The 16,785-nt window shown below is 40.3% G+C and overlaps 1 protein-coding gene across 1 annotated transcript; it reads left to right on the forward strand.

Annotated features, from left to right (window-relative positions):
* The first annotated feature begins 3,136 nt into the window (after positions 1-3,136).
* LOC116694585 (CD209 antigen-like protein E) lies at positions 3,137-15,187 on the forward strand. The gene is made up of 7 exons (XM_032524380.1): positions 3,137-3,349; positions 6,823-6,912; positions 7,216-7,251; positions 8,836-8,907; positions 14,317-14,450; positions 14,608-14,708; positions 14,800-15,187. The coding sequence occupies exons 1-7, from the start codon at positions 3,223-3,225 to the stop codon at positions 14,939-14,941; spliced, it is 702 nt and encodes a 233-aa protein (XP_032380271.1). The 5' UTR covers positions 3,137-3,222; the 3' UTR covers positions 14,942-15,187.
* The last annotated feature ends 1,598 nt before the right edge of the window (positions 15,188-16,785 follow it).

The following is a 16,785-nucleotide window of genomic DNA, read 5'->3' on the forward strand; positions in this document are numbered from 1 at the left end:
TTTTCACAACTGATAACCATCGTTTAAGCCTCATATAGACAACCTTGTGAAGAAACTTAAACTTCTTTCGAAATAAATTTCGTTTTTCTTTTAAAGCAAAAAAGCAGCTAGTCACTGCAACATTTTTATCGGTCTTAGATTATGGTGATATGGTGTATGGGACCGCCTCAGCACAATGTCTGCATAAGATTGACACTGTGTACCATGCGTCTTTGAGATTTATTACAAATTGTAAAAATCGAACCCATCATTGTGAATTGTATTCCAGAGTGGGATGGCCATCGCTCTCAAACAGGAGATCAGGGCATTGGCATATTTTTATCTATAAGGCCATGCTAGGACTGTTGCCATCCTACATCAGTAGTTTAATCACATGGAGAAGTGTTGGTTCCTATTCATTGCGATCAGATGATCATTTGCTGCTCTTTGTTCCATTTGCCCGTACAAATCTGGGAAAAGGGCTTTTGTCTACTCCGATCCTTCTGCATGGAACTCTTTTCTAAAAGACTTGAAATTATCTGAACTTATTTCCTTAAATGCTTTTAAATCCAGATTAAGAGAACCTGAAATGACCTGTTTACATTGTAAATGTTTTTAACTATCTGTGTTGTATAACTTTTATAAATGTAAATGATTGTGTTTTTGCCTCTTGGCCAGGACTCCCTTGAAAAAGAGGTTTTCAACCTCAACGGGACTTTACTGGTTAAATAAAAAAAATTGTTCTTCAAATAACCATTTAAAAGAATCGGAAAGCCAGTCCCAGTTTTGACAGGAGTATCTAAGATGTCTTAGAGAAGAGATTCAGCGTCTCAACCCCCGCACATACTGTTGTGATTGTGTATCTAAATCCCCTCAAAGCCATGTGTGCTTTGTTTCACTTTAATCACTTAATGAAGACTCTAAGTACAACCTTTCTAACCATGCGCCCGGCACACGGACCCTTTTTCCCGCCGTCAAACTAGCAAAAGTGGATTTGGACACGCTCTTAATGCACCTGTGCCATGTGCTTCACGTTTTGCGCTTAGATCGTTAAAATAGAGCCCAGAAACTAGAAAAAGTAACATAACCCATGAAGTACTTTACATGGAGATGTAGCTAACTTAAAAATAAATTATTGCGACTCCAAATTTCACAAGATGCCTGGGTTCATACAACACTTTCAAGTTGACTCCTTTGGTGTTTATATGTATATTCAAACAGGAATAGGCATAGTTAAACAACACCTGATAAAGAAGACCCCATTGACCTTACACCGAGATGCTTCTTGTATTGTTGCCCTCAGATTTTAAAATGTTGTTTTGAGAATTTTATTGGTGTACAGGAGACAGCACTCTCATGGTTTTAGTCATATTTGTCAAACACAACTGAACATGTCATCTACAACAATAAAAACTCTGACTCCTTTAGAGTGAAATCTGGTGTACCCCAGGGATCAGTCCTTGGCCCATGCTCTTTTTTTTATCTACAGCATATGCTTCTCCTTGCTAACATTATTAGCCAATACAATGTTAATTTCACTGCTACGCTGATGATACCCAGCTATGTGTATCTGTAGAGCCAAACAACCTTTCTCAACTCCTATATTTAGAAGCATGTGTATTAGACATAAAATGGGTGGGTGTGAACTTCCTGCTGTAAAATGCTGATAAAACAGGGCTATTAGTAGTGACACCAACCAAACAAGAATATGTGTATTATTAGTGGTGGCTGTATTACCTCTGAAGGCACAAGCATCAAAACCTTTGGTGTCATTTTTTTTTATCCATGCCTGACATTTCAGACATTTCATTCCAAAGACCCTTATCTGCATCAGTAACATTGCAATTCAAACCATCTTTTATTGTATGAGACTACAATGTACTGCATGCATTTATGTCTCCCTGCCTTTTTACTCGTCTTCCAAACTGTACCACTACAGACCTTCAACTTACTCAGAATACTGCAGCCAGACTCCTAACAGAAACTAGATAATATGATCATATAACAACAATTGTGGCCTCTCTTCACTGGCTCCCAGTGCTAGAGCTGAATTTAAGGAGGTTCTTCTTTAAACATATAAGGCCCTGCATGGACTAGCACCACTTTATTTATCTGATCTTATAACACCATGAACACCAGCATGCTCTCTACTTCATTGTTGCTGGTCTCCTGGTTATTCCCCTAGTAAACAAAAAATCTTTGGTTATGGACCATTCTCCTACTGTGCCCCTCATCTTTGGAATGGCCTCCCACAACATGGTGAAATTTTTTAATCTAAATTGAAAATCCACGTCTACTCATTATATTACAGCCAATCATAGCATACCATCCTTTGGGTATCCTTCACAGATAAATCTTTTCAGTTATTGTCTTATGTGGCTAGTTTGTATAGTTTATTATTACTGCTTTACTGCTGTGTAATTGGTTTGTTGCTGTGCGTTATTTAATTCTAAAATGCATTGAGACCATTTACAATGGTCATTTTACAAGTAAAGTAAATGTATTGATTGATTGATTGATTGATTTGGACTATCCTCCAGTGTCCTTTCACTAGTGTTACTTTGGGCGCCTGGACTGCTCAGTTGGTAGAGTGGGTGCCCATATATAGAGGTTTACTCTTTGATGCAGCGGGACCAGGTTGGACTCCAACCTGTGTACCTTGGCTGCATGCCATTCCCCCTCTCTCTCCTTTCATGTATTCTTCTGTCCTATCCAAATAAAGGCTGAAAATGCCCCAAAACATCATCTTAACAAGTGTTACTTCATCACTTGATGGTGAGGGGCAATTGGCACGCATCAGTTTGGAAAAGTGGATTTTTCACATGATTACTTTTGATGCAGCTAACCACACAGGTGCAGATTGAACTGAGATCCATTTTTACCAGGTCTCTTCATATATCCTTCACTTTTTTGGTACCCTGCCATGGCCAAAGTTTGAAACCAAACATTACTTTTTGACATGGAGGAAACTAGAAACAAGAAGTTGATAAAACTGAGGAACCTTATTGCAATGGGTGGCTGCATATATACAGTATATACAGTATATATGCTAGCCCCGCCCCTAGCAGTCAAAACTTCAATTGTAAGTTGAGTGATAAATGAACTGAAAAAATGAGGAAGACGAGACAGAGGGAGTTGCTGTGTAAGCAGAGAGAAATATAAAAGAAGAACGTGATCAGAGATCAGCATCATTTAAAGAAAACACTTCGACTAACACCTTCAGCACTCTCCAGAGGCTAAAATATGGAGATGGTTTACCATGAAGAGGATTGTGTATATGAAAATATCCCTGATGTCCCTGACCCAGCCAGGCGTGTTGAGTCAAAGATCTGCTCTGATGAAGAAAGGAAAGTGACTGCTGCAGAGCCCGGTGAGAAAGAAATTCCTATGGTTTCACCTTTTATGAGGTTCAGTTTTAAAATGCAACAATGTTAACAGTAATCTACGGAGCCCCGGAAGGATCACAGATAGAATAAATATTATTGTGTATTGTACATATAGACCAATTTACCTTCTGTAAGTTCTCAAAACGATTATTATTCTAAGTGTATGACAACATTATCAAAAGGATTTCTAAGGAGGTCGACCTTTCTGTTACAGTGTAACATCTGCTGAACGCAGCAGACTCCATGGAGATAAAGATCTGTTTCTGTTTCACTTTTTAAGAGGTTTTACAAGTGTTTTTCACATGTTGTCAGACACAGAAAAGTTATCTGAAAAAGTTTTTAATGAAAAGAATTGACTGATTAGAAATCAGCAGTTTGCTTCAATATAGTATTTTGTCTCTAGTAAGTTATGGAATTACAGGAAGAAAAAAAAAAACTGAAGGTAAGTAACAGTAATAAAGAATAGTGTGTCTGATCCTGCCTCTCTCCGGCATCATGCAGCAGGTTTTCTTCATCACACTGGATGTCTGCATCATCTCTAAATACTACTACATGTGGTGTTTCATAGCTTTCACCTCCATTACTTTCTGAAAAGCAGTAAGATAGAGGTGTAGTGTTTTCACATTTAGTTTTTTAAAGCTGTGTATGTAACCTCAGACATCTGACCTGGACATGTTGGTATCTTTGCTCTTTTACCTGGTTGTCTCAAACGCTACAGTGTGTAGTGGTTTCTTCTTGTTTGGTGTTTGTAGACAAAACATAAATGTTCAATGACTACGGTGATTACAATCAGCAGTTTTTGACAGTCACCAGACTGAAATCTATTCTGTTTCTAATGCATGGTTAACAGCTCTGACAGCAGTGTGTTAGCATCTGAATAAAGTGCTGTAAACCCACAGTGTTGTGCATGTCGTGGTTAAAGCCATGGGCTAAGTGGGTAGAGTTTTGAAATCTGTCTTCTAGCAATGAAAAAGGAAATAGAGTTTGGTCGACATGAACTGCTGCTCTGGAGACTGTAGTACACGTGACTCAGTTGTGCCCACTGTGGTTTAGCAATCGAAAAAAAACTGTAGCATGTATTGATCTATAGATGACAGGTTGTTTCTTTCCTCTTCTTCCTCTATTATTGTAGCATTAGCTTTCTTGTAGCTGCATCAGTGGTCACTAGTGATCTTGAGATGATTTATTTTTGGATCTCATCCTCTCCACGAATGTAGGAACACAATGCTGAATGTTACAGCATAGTAAAAAAGAAGTCAACCGTAGGTAGCCGCTTGTTAGTGTTAGCTAACTAGTGGCTACTGTATATATATACATATGCATATATATATATATATATATATATATATATATATATATATATATATATATACAGGGTGTGAAAAAGTGTTTGCCCCCTTCCTCATTTCCTGTTCCTTTGCATGTTTGTCACACTTAAGTGTTTCGGAACATCAATCCAATTTAAACAATAGTCAAGGACAACACAAGTAAACACAAAATGCAATTTGTAAATGAAGGTGTTTATTATTAAAGGTGAAAAAAAATCCAAACCATCATTGCCCGGTGTGAAAAACTGATTGCCCCACTTGTTAAAACATACTATAACTGTGGTTGTTCACTCCTGAGTTCAATTTCTCTAGCCACACCCAGGCCTGATTATTGCCACACCTGTTCACAATCAAGGCATCACTTAAATAGGAGCTGCTTGACACAGTAAGGTCCACCAGAATATCCTTAAAAGCTACACATCATGCCGAGACCCAAAGAAATTCAGGAACAATTGAGAAAGAAAGTAATTGAGATCTATCAGTCTGGAAAGGGTTATAAAGCCATTTCCAAAGCTTTGGGAATCCAGCGAACCACAGTGAGAGGCATTATCCACAAATGGCGAAGACATGGAACAGTGGTGAACCTTCCCAGGAGTGGCCGGCCACCCAAAATTACCCCAAGAGCGCAGCGACGACTCATTCAAGAGGTCACAAAAGACCCCACAACAACGTCCAAAGAACTGCAGGCCTCACTTGCCTCAGTTAAGGTCAGCGTTCATGCTTCCACCATTAGGAAAAGACTGGGTAAAAATGGCCTGCATGGCAGAGTTCCAAGGAGAAAACCACTGCTGAGCAAAAAGAACATCAAAGCTCGTCTCAATTTCTCCACTACACATCTGGATGATCCCCAAGACTTTTGGGACAACATTTTGTGGACCGATGAGACAAAAGTGGAACTCTTTGGAAGGTGTGTGTCCAAGTATATCTGGCGTAGAAGGAACACTGCATTTCATAAAAAGAACATTATACCAACAGTAAAATATGGTGGTGGTAGTGTGATGGTCTGGGGCTGTTTTGCTGTTTCAGGACCTGGAAGACTTGCCGTGATAAAGGAACTATGAATTCTGCTGTCTACCAAGAGATCCTGAAGGAGAATGTCCGACCATCTGTTTGTGTACTCAAGCTGAAACGAACTTGGGTTCTGCAGCAGGACAATGATCCTAAACACACCAGCAAGTCCACCACCGAATGGCTGAAGAAAACAAAATGAAGACTTTGGAGTGGCCTAGCCAAAGTCCTGACCTGAATCCTATGAGATGTTGTGGTATGACCTTAAAAAGGCCGTTCATGCTCGAAAACCCTCTAATGTAACTGAATTAGGACAATTCTGCAAAGATGAGTGGGCCAAAATTCCTCCAGGACGCTGTAAAAGCCTCATTGCACGTTATCGCAAACGCTTGGTTGCAGTTGTTGCTGCTAAGGGTGGCCCAACCAGTTATTAGGTTTAGGGGGCAATCACTTTTTCACACAGGGCCATGATGGTTTGGATTTTTATTCACCTTTAATAATAAACACCTTCATTTACAAATTGCATTTTGTGTTTACTTGTGTTGTCCTTGACTATTGTTTAAATTGGTTTGATGTTCCGAAACACTTAAGTGTGACAAACATGCAAAGGAACAGGAAATGAGGAAGGGGGCAAACACTTTTTATATATATATATATATATGTATATATATATATATATATATAGATATATATATATATATCTATATATATATATATATATATATATATATCAGTTATAAAACTGTAACATGTATTGATCTATAGATGACAGGTTGTTTCTTTCCTCTTCTTCATCTAATATCGTAGCATTAGCTTTCTTGTAACTGCATCAGTGATCACTAGTGATCCTGAGAGGATTTCTTTTTGGATCTCATCCTCTCCACGAATGTAGGAACACAATGCTGAATGATACAGCATAGTAAAAAAGAAGTCAACCTACTGTATATCAGTTATACATGCTATATTAATCAGATGTTTAGAGACTTTAACTCATATGATTCTAGCAGATCCATTAGTAAAGTGGACTGATGTGTTAGGCTATATTAGGTCTCCACAAAATGGATGTCAGTTAGGGTTGGTTCTTATTTGATTGTGTGTGTGTGTGTGTGTTCTACATACAGGTATTAAACGGTCCAGGCTGGCTGCTGTGGTCCTTGGACTCCTGTGTGTGATACAAGCTGCTGTCATCATTTTCCTCCTTCTTTCTCTCTGTGAGTATTCTGAACTTGTTTCTAATTTATAATCTCACCTCTGTAACAGGAAAGTGTTAACAGAAACACCTCAGTTCCAGAAAAGTCATTCTCTTACAAGCTATGACGATCACTTGCTCCAAGAGCGTTAAGAAACATTATTATCACTATGCAGTAGGGTTGGACAATATGACCAACATATGATACAGCCAAAATCCAGATGTGTTATAGACACTACCTCGGCTCTGTGTATCTTAGAGAAAACAAACTACCATTCATCTGATTCTGTTGTAATATTGATAACCTCTCCTCTCATAATGACAGTTTCAGAGAGAGACGAGTTCAAGAGAACCAACTTTGGTGAGTAGGATGATGAAACTACTCCACTAATCAGGGTTTAGATCTTAAGGGGCGTACAGTAAGTCCATGCAAGGTAAATAAAGGTGTTATGCATGTTAAATATCCACTGTGGGCACAATTATTCGGCAAGTGAGTATTTTTGACCTTATCGTCATTTTCATGCATATTTTCCAATTCCAAGCTATAGGAACTTAAATGCTAATTTGATTTAAACATTATCATGTGATGTGTATTTATTTAATGAGGGAGGGTGTGGCCTAAAGGGATCAACACCCTGTATCAAGGTGTGCATAATTATGATTATTATACTTCTTAACCTCAGACAAAATGGGCAAAAAAAGAGATTTAACAGACTCTGAAAAGTCAAAAATTGTAAAATACCCTTCAGAGGGATGCAGCACTCTACTCTAAGTAGCAAAGATATTGAGGCGTGATCACCGAACAATCCAATGTTTTGTTGCTAATAGTCAACAGGGTCGCAAGAAACGTGAGGAGAAATAATTACACAAAGTGTAATATAAATATCCCAGTTAAATCCTGTCAGTGAGGACTGATGAGATGATTTCTCAGGCAGAACACTGAAGTGACAAACAAGACCAGAAAAGAGCTAAAAGAAGAGTGGATAACAGGGACTTGAATTCATCATGGGGACAGATACATTACTCTAAATCAATATTAATGCTGCTCTGTGTCTGGTGCATATCTATAAAGGAAATTGTTTAGCCAATGACAACTTCACAAAGTCATGGTTGTTGTGTGTGTTATCATGTTCCAGAAGTCTTCCGCCCCCAAGTGGCCAGAAAATGAATAAAGAGAAATAAATATATTATGATATATTCGTCAGCCAGTAAACTTTGAGTCCCAGCATGCTAGATGACATAGGGGCTTATTAGAAGCTGTAAAAGGTAACTGTTTACAAGTATCACACTAACTACCTAGAATTGATAGATGAATGAACGATGTACTTGATGTGTTAAAGTGGACTGTCTCTTTAGTCATGGACTGGGACTCTGGACTCTCTAACTGGGATGTTTTGGGGCCCCTCCCCCCATGTTTCTGTAACTGTCATGACTAATGCTGCGTTCCAGACCCAGTTTTTATCCCGTAAATCATGACTTCAAGTCACAACTCAAAACTTGGTAGCGTTCCAGGCAAAGTCATCACAAACCCTTCTGGCTAGCGTTAGCATTAGCTAACTACTACAAGTATTACACTAACTACCTATAAGTGATAGATGAATGAACTATGTAAATGATGTGTTAGAGTGGACTGTCACACCCTGACAGAAACACCCTGTCATCTATAGATCAATGCAACAGACAATGGGGATTCTGTTTCAGATATTGAGGCTGGTTTCAAAAACCTGATGAAGAAGAACCAACAGATCATTTAAGACAATAAAGTGCAACACAGATTAAATAATAAAATCTTTTTATGAATTTAGATTCTTTAATGAATAGTAATAAGGTGCTACATCATAATCCACACTTCATATTTCCAGCAGTCCCATTCAGCAGTTTCTGATACTCTGTTATCTAAAGAGAACTTGTGCTACTCTAACATTTGTAGAGAATTCTGTTTCAGATGTTGAGGCTGGTTTCAAAAACCTGACTCAGGAGAGAGATGACCTGAAGAGGAAGCTGAATAGCTTCTTAAGTAAGTCAGATGGATTTAATAATCAGAGTTTGGATCCAGAAGGGTGTAAGTCCAATAATGGACAAATGCAAGTGATTAATTTACATGTAAAGTTCCCAGTAAATATTAAGATTGTCCAGAAATAGAAGAGAGAGACAGATATTGGAGTGTTAACAAAGCGTTTTGGATGGTGTCCAACTGGATGCTCTGTGTGCTTTTCTGATTTTCTTCTGAAACCTAGCTAGACCAACCTATGACCAGTGGGTTAAATCTCTGACCAGGAGAAGAGCTCCTGAATGCTGGGACCCGCTGTTTATGTGGACCTCCCACCCCCTACCACATAAATATTAAAACAGCCCACCCCTGAAAGATTTCTGAGGGGTCTGAAAAACACATGACAGGTTGCACACAAATTCTGAAAATTGCACATGTATTGCAGTTTATATATGTATCTACGTTTTTGTATTTGTATATGTGTATAAATATATATTGTATTTTCTTCTATGGACCTAGTTGGTGAGTTGGAAATGAATACAATATATAATAAAAACTAAACAACACAAACCAAACGTGCCATTACATTATTTGTGCCGAGGAACATTCAGTTACTAAAAACTAAAAACACATCTGTTTGAAACTTCCTATTCCACCTAAATGTCTATTGCTCTGCCTTTTCTGTTGTTTTGCTGTATAGTATTTGTTTTGCTGTATAGTATTTAATTTGCTGTTGTATAGTATTTGTTTTGCTGTTGTATTGTATTTGTTTTGTTGCTGTATAGTATTTGTTTTGCTGTTGTATAGTATTTGTTTTGCTGTTGTATAGTATTGGTTTTGATGTTGTATAGTATTTGTTTTGCTGTATAGTATTTGTTTTGCTGCTGTATAGTATTTGTTTTGCTGTATAGTATTTGTTTTGCTGTATAGTATTTGTTTTGCTGTATAGTATTTGTTTTGCTGTATAGTATTTGTTTTGCTGTTGTATAGTATTTGTTTTGCTGTATAGTATTTGTTTTCCATCCATCCATCCATCTTCATCCGCTTATCCGGTATCAGGTCGCGGGGGCAGCAGCTCCAGTAGGGGACCCCAAACTTCCCTTTCCCGAGCCACATCAACCAGCTCCGACTGGGGGATCCCGAGGCGTTCCCAGGCCAGGTTAGAGATATAATCTCTCCACCTAGTCCTGGGTCTTCCCCGAGGCCTCCTCCCAGCAGGATGTCCCTCCACCTAGTCCTGGGTCTTCCCCAAGGCCTCCTCCCAGCTGGAAGTCCCTCCACCTAGTCCTGGATCTTCCCCGAGGCCTCCTCCCAGCTGGACGTGCCTGGAACACCTCCCTCGGGAGGCGCACGGGAGGCATCCTTACCAGATGCCCGAACCCACCTCAACTGGCTCCTTTCGACGTGAAGGAGCAGCGGCTCTACTTCGAGCTCCTCTCGGATGACTGAGCTTCTCACCCTATCTCTAAGGGAGACGCCAGCCCCCCTCCTGAGGAAACCCATTTCGGCCACTTGTACCCTGGATCTCGTTCTTTCGGTCATGACCCAACCTTCAGGCCCATAGGTGAGGGTAGGAACGAAAATTGCCCGGTAGATCGAGAGCTTTGCCTTCTGCCTCAGTTCCCTTTTCGTCACAACGGTGCGATAAACAGAATGTAATACCGCACCCGCTGCTCCGATTCTCCGACCAATCTCACGCTCCATGGTCCCCTCACTCGCGAACAAGACCCCAAGGTACTTAAACTCCTTCACTTGGGGTAAGCATTCCATCGGTTTCCTGCTGAGAACCGTGGCCTCAGATTTAGAGGTGCTGATCCTCATCCCAGCCGCTTCACACTCGGCTGCGAACCGATCTAGTGAGTGCTGAAGGTCACAGACCGATGACGCCATCAGGACCACATCATCTGCAAAAAGCAGCGATGAGATCCTGAGCCCACCGAACTGCAACCCCTCCCCGCCCCGACTACGCCTCGATATCCTGTCCATAAATATTACAAACAGGATTGGTGACAAAGCGCAGCCCTGGCGGAGGCCAACCCTCCTGGAACGAGTCTGACTTACTGCCGAGAACCCGGACACAGCTCTCGCTTTGGTCATACAGAGATTGGATGGCCCTGAGAAGGAACCCCCTTACCCCATACTCCCGCAGCACTTCCCACAATTTCTCCCGGGGGACCCGGTCATACGCCTTCTCCAGATCCACAAAACACATGTAGACTGGTTGGGCATACTCCCAGGCCCCCTCCAAGATCCTTGCGAGAGTGAAGATCTGGTCCGGTATTCCACGGCCAGGACGGAATCCGCATTGTTCCTCTTCAATCCGAGGTTCGACCATCGGCCGAACCCTCCTTTCCAGCACCTTGGAGTAGACTTTACCAGGGAGGCTGAGAAGTGTGATACCCCTGTAATTGGCACACACCCTCTGGTCCCCCTTTTGGAAGAGGGGAACCACCACCCCTGTCTGCCACTCCTTAGGCACCGTCCCAGACTTCCACGCAATGTTGAAGAGGCGTGTCAACCAAGACAGCCCCTCCACACCCAGAGCTTTCAGCATTTCTGGACGGATCTCATCAATCCCTAGGGCTTTGCCGCTGTGGAGTTGTTTGACTACCTCAGCAACCTCCACCAGGGAAATTTACAACAATCCATCATCCTCCAGCTCTGCCTCTACCACAGAGGACGTGTCAGCTGGATTTAGGAGTTCCTCAAAGTGCTCCTTCCACCGCCCTATTACCTCCTCAGTTGAGGTCAACAACGTCCCATCCTTACTGTATACAGCTTGGATGAGTCCCCGCTTCCCCCTCCTGAGGTGGCGAACGGTTTTCCAGAAGCACCTTGGTGCCGACCGAAAGTCCTTCTCCATGTCTTCTCCGAACTTCTCCCACACCCGCTGCTTTGCCTCTGTCACGGCAGAGGCTGCAGCCCTTTGGGCCCGTCGGTACCTTGCTACTGCCTCCGGAGTCCTCTGGGATAACATATCCCGGAAGGACTCCTTCTTCAGTCGCACGGCTTCCCTGACCACCGGTGTCCACCAGGGTGTTCGTGGGTTACCGCCCCTTGAGGCACCTAAGACCCTAAGACCACAGCTCGCCGCCGCAGCTTCAGCAATGGAAACTTTGAACATTGTCCACTCAGGTTCAATGCCCCCAGCCTCCACAGGGATGCACGAAAAGCTCCGCCGGAGGTGTGAGTTGAAAGTCTGTCAGACAGGAGCCTCCTCCAGACGTTCCCAATTTACCCGCACTACGCGTTTGGGCTTACCAGGTCTGTCTAGAGTCCTCCCCCATCCCCTGACCCAACTCACCACCAGATGGTGATCAGTTGACAACTCTGCCCCTTTCTTCACCCGAGTGTCCAAAACATACGGCCTCAGATCAGATGAAACGATTATAAAATCGATCATTGACCTTTGGCCTAGGGTGCTCTGGTACCAAGTACACTTATGAGCATCCCTATGTTCGAACATGGTGTTTGTGATGGACAATCCATGACTAGCACAGAAGTCCAACAACAGACAACCACTCTGTTTTAGATCAGGGAGGCCGTTCCTAGTATTTGTTTTACTGTTGTATAGTATTTGTTTTGCTGTTGTATAGTATTTGTTATGCTGTTGTATAGTATTTGTTTTGCTGTATAATATTTGTTTTGCTGTTGTATAGTATTTGTTTTGTTGTATAGTATTTGTTTTGCTGTGTAGTATTTGTTTTGCTGTATAGTATTTGTTTTGCTGTATAGTATTTGTTTTGCTGTATAGTGTTTGTTTTGTTGTATAGTATTTGTTTTGCTGTGTAGTATTTGTTTTGCTGTATAGTATTTGTTTTGTTGTATAGTATTTGTTTTGCTGTGTAGTATTTGTTTTGCTGTATAGTATTTGTTTTGCTGTGTAGTATTTGTTTTGCTGTATAGTATTTGTTTTGTTGTATAGTATTTGTTTTGCTGTATAGTATTTGTTTTGTTGTATAGTATTTGTTTTGCTGTATAGTATTTGTTTTGTTGTATAGTATTTGTTTTGCTGTTGTATAGTATTTGTTTTGTTGTATAGTATTTGTTTTGTTGTATAGTATTGTTTGCTGTAGTTGTTTGCTGTATAGTATTGTTTTGCTGTATAGTATTTGTTTTGCTGTACAGTATTTGTTTTGCTGTGTAGTATTTGTTTTGTTGTATAGTATTGTTTGTGTATAGTATTTGTTTTGCTGTATAGTATTTGTTTTGCTGTATGTATTTGTTTGTTGTATAGTATTTGTTTTGCTTGTAGTATTTTTGTTTGTTGTATAGTATTTTTTTGTTGTAGTTTGTTGTGTATAGTATTTGTTTGCTGATAGTATTTTTTGCTGTATAGTATTTGTTTTGCTGTATAGTATTTGTTTTGCTGTTCATAATTTATGAATTCCCTGTGCGGTGTCCTTAAGTGCCAAGAAAGGCGTCTTTAAATAAAATGTATTATTATTATTATTATTATTATTATTATTATTATTACTGAGTAGATCATACATAGGCACATAAACATTTGTTATTTTTCATGTTTTTTTTATTAAATCATCTTAGCTAGTGGACTGATGATTGCTTAATCTACCTGGACGGTATGGGGAACACTGATATATGAAAATATTATTTTATGATCGCTTTTGTGAAACGTTGATGTTTTACTGGGAAGAAGACGGCCATACAACACGTAAAGAGAGTTCCTGTTCCGAGTGAATGAGACACAAAATCCTCATCATGTCTGTTCCAAACTCTGATAACTCAACAGCACATCACAGAGTGGGCTTCTCAGTATCACCACGCAGTCAATGTCAAGAGATGTAGTCCGTCACAAACATCGCTCTGCATTTCAAATATGTCAACAATATTCCTTCCTTGTCCATTCTTCCATTACTAAGTTATAGCATAAATCCAAAAGGAAGAAGACTACCAGCTACAGAATGAATGGTGCAATAGATTTTAAGAATTTATATATTGACTTTGTGGATGTAAACAGTTTTGCACACATGTATTTCATAATACTGGCCTCATGCAACATGTATGACTACTGTCACATTTATATTTGTTGATTTTACAATCATTTTTAATTTCCACCAAATAACATATTGCCCTGTGATAATAATGTTTTTCATATGGATTCTTTGGGGCGGCTGTGGCTCAGTGGTAGAGCGGTTGCCTGCCAATCGGAAGGTTGGTGGTTCAATGTCTGGCCCTGCAGTCCCATGTTGAAGTGTCCTTGGGCAAGACACTGAACCCCGAGTTGCACCTGGTGCTGCGCATTGGAGTGTGTGAATGTGTGTGTGTTTGAGCAGGTGGCACCTTGTACAGTCTTGGCCACAGTGTGTGAATGGTGAATGTTCCCTGTATGATGTAAAAGTGCTTTGAATAGTTGTTAAGAATAGAAAAGTGCTATATAAATACAGCACATTTACATTTCTTTCTGTTTTCACTAAGCTCAAGGACGATGGGAGTATTTCAGCGGTAGTTTCTACCACATTTCTTCTATTGAGAAAACCTGGAAAGAGAGTAGAGATGACTGTATTCTAAAGGGTGCAAACCTGGTGATTATCAACAGCAAAGAAGAACAGGTACGTGTGTGTGTGTGTGTGTGTGTGTGTGTCCGATAAATTTCAGAAGAAGAATACATGTTGATACAGGCTGATACATTGAAATTAGTTCATTAGGTGTGAACGTTGTAAAGATTCTGTTATATTGTTTAAAGTATTTGACTCTTTTTTAAACAAGGATTTCTTAAGAAAATTCCAGAAGCTCATGTGGATCGGCCTGACTGACTCAGAGACAGAGGGGACGTGGAAATGGGTGGACGGGACTCCACTGAATGAAAGGTTCACACATGTTTTCCATTTGGTCCATTCAAACTAAATCACTAACTTGTGTTTCTTATGTTGTGTTCTCTGATCAAATCTCTTTTTTCAGCTACTGGGATTCCGGGGAGCCTAACGGTGGGGAAAAGGAGAACTGTGTGAAAATAAAGAAATTTGATTCAGAAAAAAGCTGGAATGATCTACGCTGTACCGCTCCACTCTACTCGATCTGTGAAATGAAAGTCCGTCCATAACTCTCCATCCAAACCCACCAGACAGAAAACTAACAACGATAAATATATTGCTGATACAATTTAAATCTCCACAAAAGCAACCTGAATGTGCTCATGTACACATCATTTCCAAGTAAAAACAGCATTTTAGGATTTGCCAGCTCAGTGGGTGATAATCTGGAGCCTGGTGATTTGCTCTGCAGTAAAGTGACCTGTTAACATCTAGAAACTAATGTCCAACCAGTTCACTGCTTTGGCTGAAAAGAAAGAAGAAAAAACTACATATGTAGTACATGCTTTGAGTTATTGCTCGCTGAATGAATGTATAAATGTTTATGGGGGGGGATGTGTGCGTCTGGCCACATCACAGGGGGGGGTGTAGTCCCGTCTCATTGGTTTATCTAGGACCTGATTTCTTTGTCATTATGTTGTGAAGGCAGCCTCTTTAACACATCTCAAGGTACGGTTAAAAGGAGGGATGTGGAGGAAAGAGAATGTCTATTCTAGAAAACGTGTTATTTATTTGTTCATTTTCTATTTTTACATTGACTAAAACAGGTTTTTTGGCATTATTACATGTCTTATGATTTCTTTTTAGCCATCAAGTTGTCATTTTAGTATCTTGTCACATTTCATTATATTGTCAATGTTGCACACTTAAAACAGACTCCGTCTTCTCTTTTGCAACTTTATTTTGTTAGTTCTGTTGGAAGTATCTTTTTACAACACATCTTCTTACTTTGCCTCTCCAATACGCTCCGGCGCTGGCTTATTACGTCATCATAACTGAACGTTCATCTCTTAGTAACATAAATCTGAATAATATCCAGAATTTTTATCAAATTAAATTACAATTAAAATAGTGATTTCCCTACAGAATTCTAAGCATATCCCTATTCTAGGAAATTATGAAATTATAAAATACTTCTAGGTCGCAACATCAACTACGTCAGCAGATACTTCCAATATATTCACAGTGCCTTCATGTGTTTGTTAGGGTCTACACTTTGGTCGTTGTGAAATAAAATGTTTTGTGTTATGTGGAGAATTCAATAAATATATTTGTCCTAGTTCATAGCACAGACTGAATTTCAATCTTGTATATTGCCTTTCTATCATAATTACACAATGTTTCCAGCGTCTCATAAGCTGACTTCACCTTCTTTAACTCTGTGTCTTAGTTTGTAGTCTCACGTTTTCCAGGAGAAGAAGAAACATTTACCGGGAAACGAGGAAGAAGGCGGCCGGGTTAGCTCAGTTGTTAGAGCAGGTGCACACACACATAGTGGTTTCCCCCTCAACACAGGCACTGCGGGTTTGACTCTGACCTGTGGCGCTTTGTTACATGTCAATCACCCCCTCTCTCCCCTTTCATATCTTCATCTGTCCTGGGGAAATAAAGGCCTAAAATGCCCCCGAAAAGAAGAGAGACAGAAAAAGTAGATCCTGTAATGGAAAAATTACATTTAAGCATGATTTCATGCATCCTTCTGTAGTAATCATATTATTGTTCATTACCATGCTTTTGTGTTATTTGACTGCCTGGCACGGAGGACAGTGGGGAAGTTGACACACTGAGGAGCAGAGGAAATGGAGGTGAGCAGCCGGGACGAGTCGTCAGAAGTCCGGGTGAACACGTGGTGGTGCAGAATTGGACTACGTCCTCAAAGCCCGAAGTAGCGAAGGGGGGGGGAGAAATGCAGTGCAATTAGTGTCATTAGATTAGCAGCTCAACAACTCATGCAAACTTTTAACTAACTGCCAAACTCTTCCATCTTGTTACTGCTGCTGTTCCCTGTCCACCAGAGGTCAATGTCCCTCCTGTTCTTCTCAAGTAGAATTCCTAACACTGGCCTCATAGGACA

This window comes from Etheostoma spectabile, chromosome 8 (assembly GCF_008692095.1).
Source record: "Etheostoma spectabile isolate EspeVRDwgs_2016 chromosome 8, UIUC_Espe_1.0, whole genome shotgun sequence".
NCBI classification, from domain to species: Eukaryota; Metazoa; Chordata; class Actinopteri; order Perciformes; family Percidae; genus Etheostoma; species Etheostoma spectabile.

Coding starts and splice junctions, on each gene's coding strand:
- LOC116694585 (XM_032524380.1), top strand. CDS start 3,223: ATGGAGATGGTTTACCATGAAGAGGATTGTGTATATGAAAATATCCCT. Junction 3,350..6,822: donor AGTGACTGCTGCAGAGCCCG/GTGAGAAAGAAA, acceptor TTCTACATACAG/GTATTAAACGGTCCAGGCTG. Junction 7,252..8,835: donor GTTCAAGAGAACCAACTTTG/GTGAGTAGGATG, acceptor ATTCTGTTTCAG/ATGTTGAGGCTGGTTTCAAA.